Below are 3,234 nucleotides of genomic sequence, written 5' to 3' on the forward strand. Positions count from 1 at the left end.
ATTGGGGGAGTTTTAGCGTGAGATTTGGCGGTTTTAACGTGGGTCGTTTGGGTTTTTTTTCCTGCAGTTTTCTCCACTTGGCGATTATTCATGAGGAAAAAGCCCTGAGCCTGGAGGTGATCCGGCAGACGACCGGGGACCATGCTTTCCTGAACTTCCAGAACAACCTCAGCCAGGTACTTTCACCTCTGCAGCTCCAAATCCAGTTCAGCCCCCACAACCCCCACAAAAGCCCTCTGGGGAATTCCCTCAAAAAAGTCCTTTTGAATTTTTTTTTTTAATTGATGGAATCAATTAAATCAAAGCCTACTTAAATCATTCGGGAAAGTCCCCAGATGGCTCCAGCCAGTGTTAGTACAACGCTTCCTCTCCCCAGAGAGTGGCATTTAACGCGTGCATTTTTCAAATGTGATGCAATGGGTTGCATCCCTCTACTGGGATGTTAATGATACCCTTCACATGGATTGACTGTTCCGTATCTGGAGAGCCCTAAGTGCATCACTTCCAGACTAAAGGGCAACCATACAGTATGTCAGGAAGCATAAACAACTGAGTTTCTGGGGTGTGTTCTTAATCACAATCACAAATCGCCAAGCGGTCAAGGGGTCTTGTTTGTCCAGATGTTGCTGCCAAGTTTGCAATGTAACTTACAGGTTTGCATTTTCTCTTTTGCCTGCAGACTCCTCTTCACCTGGCAGTAATCACTGATCAACCCGAAATTGCCGAGCATCTTCTGAAGGCTGGATGCAACCTGGAAATCCGGGACTTCCGAGGAAACACCCCCCTGCACATTGCCTGCCAGCAAGGCTCCCTCAGGAGCGTCAGCGTCCTCACGCAGTACTGCCAGCCCCAACACCTCCTCGCTGTTCTGCAGGCCACCAACTACAATGGTACAGGCACACTGCTGTACATCGATGTTAGTGTTGTACTGCGGATAGGGTTGATGTCTCATAGAGCTCAAAGATCTCTGGAGAGGTGGCAAAGGATTTTTATGCCCACTTGAGAGTTGAGGAGTCCAAAGCACACACCAGTGCCTAAGTTCAAAATGTCACTGTCTTGTAGACCTCCTCACTGTTTATTGGGTCTCACGGCTTTGAATTTTGCATTTTTAGTGAGTACTTTTGCAGTACTCCTTTTTTTTTTTTCTTTAGAATAAGTTGCAGTCAAACACTGAAATAAAGCCTCTAAGAAATCTTTCCAAAATCCAGCCCTGTTACTCATACTTAATGGAAGCTGGAAAGCTCTTCTGGAGAACACCCTTTTGCCATGGATGAATCACAGACTTAGATATCATCCTGTCCTGTCATCTTGACTTTAACTGAATGATAGGGCATTAGGTTAGACTTACTCAAATCTTCCCTTCGTTTGTGTTTTGCAGGACATACATGTCTCCATTTGGCATCTATTCAAGGATACCTGGCTATTGTTGAATACTTGCTGTCCTTGGGAGCAGATGTGAATGCTCAGGTATGTAATGTATACCATGAATTTAACTGGGCAGGGCTGTGTAATCATAAGAATCAACAGGTCTGGCACTGGCTCTGGCTCTCCTAACATGCCAAATCTTGGGTTGTTTTCATGCAGGAGCCCTGCAATGGCAGAACGGCACTACATTTGGCTGTCGACCTGCAGAATTCAGACCTGGTGTCGCTTCTGGTGCAACATGGGGCGGATGTGAACAAAGTGACCTACCAGGGCTATTCCCCCTATCAGCTCACGTGGGGAAGAGACAACTCCAGCATACAGGAACAGCTGAAGCAGCTGACCACAGCTGACCTGCAGATGTTGCCAGAAAGCGAAGACGAGGAGAGCAGTGAATCTGAGTCTGAATTCACAGAGGATGAAGTAAGTAGCTATTTGGACTTTTCAAGAGAAGGGGAAAATCCTGCCCTTTGTAGGTTTTTTTTGTTGGTGCTGCTCTGATGACATTTTCCAGTGACCTCTTACCTGTATAACAGATGGGTATAAACAGCCCCTGAAGTAAGGTTTTGCTATCAACCATCAGCAAAATGGCAGTTGGGGCAAGCATATAAATAGAGTAAATTTAAGAATAAAAAGTAAAAAATAACATGAGGGAAGAGAGGTTAACGCAACATGGTTCTCTGAACACTGTTCTGTTGCTGACAACTACAGAAACTCATGAGATAAAATTCAAGTTAATGGCTGGTTTTGTCTTCCCCAGAATTTGTTTTTCTAACGTTCTTAGTGCTGTTACATGGCAAATGTAACCATTTCAGTGCAGAAATTTCATACGCTGCCAAAGTCAGGGCATGCAGAATTTGGCAGTTATCCCAGAGTGGATATGATACTCCCAGTAAGAGTTTTGCATTAACAGCCTTTTGTTTTTTCTTGCAGCTTATATATGATGACTGCCTTATTGGAGGACGACAGCTGTCATTTTAAAGCCAAGCTTTCTGTGAAAAGAAGTGACTGTGTACATATGTATAGAAAAAGGACTGACTTTCTTCATTTAAAAAGAAAGTCGCAATGCAGAGGGAAAAACCAGGAGGGAAATACTACACTGCCCAGCAAGGAGCATGTAACTGGATGGTTCTAGGTTCTGGCCTGTGTTTAAATACAAGAGTGGGATGTGTAACTTCAGTAGAGATCTGTGATTATTTACACCACCAGATACAGAGCCACGTAGCAAATCTTCTCAACCCTACGAAGGTGACAGACTGCACATCCAGCCTGCTAGTTGCAGAGAGCTATCTTGTGGCCTTAGGTACCAAGGGGAACACGTGTTCTCTCGTGGCGAGGCAGGCTCATACCAACACCCCATCTTGGAGACAGTTTTAATTTGTGTTGGACTGGTGGCAGTGCCTGGCCTTACCAACTGACCTTGGCTGCTCTCGGTGGGGCTTCCTGGGCAGAGGGGTCACACCAAGGGACTGACTGGTGACCTCCTGGCTGTTAGGAGAAAGTAGCAATAATGTTAACTGTGGGCATTGGAAACTGAGTTTCACACCATGTGTGTCATAATTGCTACACTTTTCAGCAACTGTATATTGTGTAAATACTGTACATCTTTTGTTTATAATTATTTTGGTACATGTGAGATATGTATTTATTAAAAAAAAGTCAGATTACTGTACCTGGTCTGTGAAGTGGTTCGTTGCCCACCTCCTTGTCCTGAGATGTGGGGGAATCCATCTGGTTTGCTTTTTAAGAAACATTTAACACCTGGTAGACCTATAGGGTCACAGGCTTGGGGATTTTAGGTGTTTCACCTCA

The 3,234-nt window shown here is 44.7% G+C and overlaps 1 protein-coding gene across 1 annotated transcript; it reads left to right on the top strand.

Annotated features, from left to right (window-relative positions):
- Positions 1-67: 67 nt before the first annotated feature.
- Positions 68-3,004, top strand: NFKBIA (nuclear factor of kappa light polypeptide gene enhancer in B-cells inhibitor, alpha; the record flags this gene model as incomplete). Its single annotated transcript, XM_010075946.1, has 5 exons — positions 68-176; positions 680-890; positions 1,379-1,467; positions 1,585-1,845; positions 2,356-3,004. Coding segments are annotated over 5 exons (718 nt in total), but the record flags the coding sequence as incomplete, so codon positions are not given.
- Between the last annotated feature and the right edge of the window lie 230 nt (positions 3,005-3,234).

This window comes from Pterocles gutturalis, unplaced genomic scaffold (assembly GCF_000699245.1).
Source record: "Pterocles gutturalis isolate BGI_N339 unplaced genomic scaffold, ASM69924v1 scaffold41821, whole genome shotgun sequence".
In the NCBI taxonomy this organism is placed as follows: Eukaryota; Metazoa; Chordata; class Aves; order Pterocliformes; family Pteroclidae; genus Pterocles; species Pterocles gutturalis.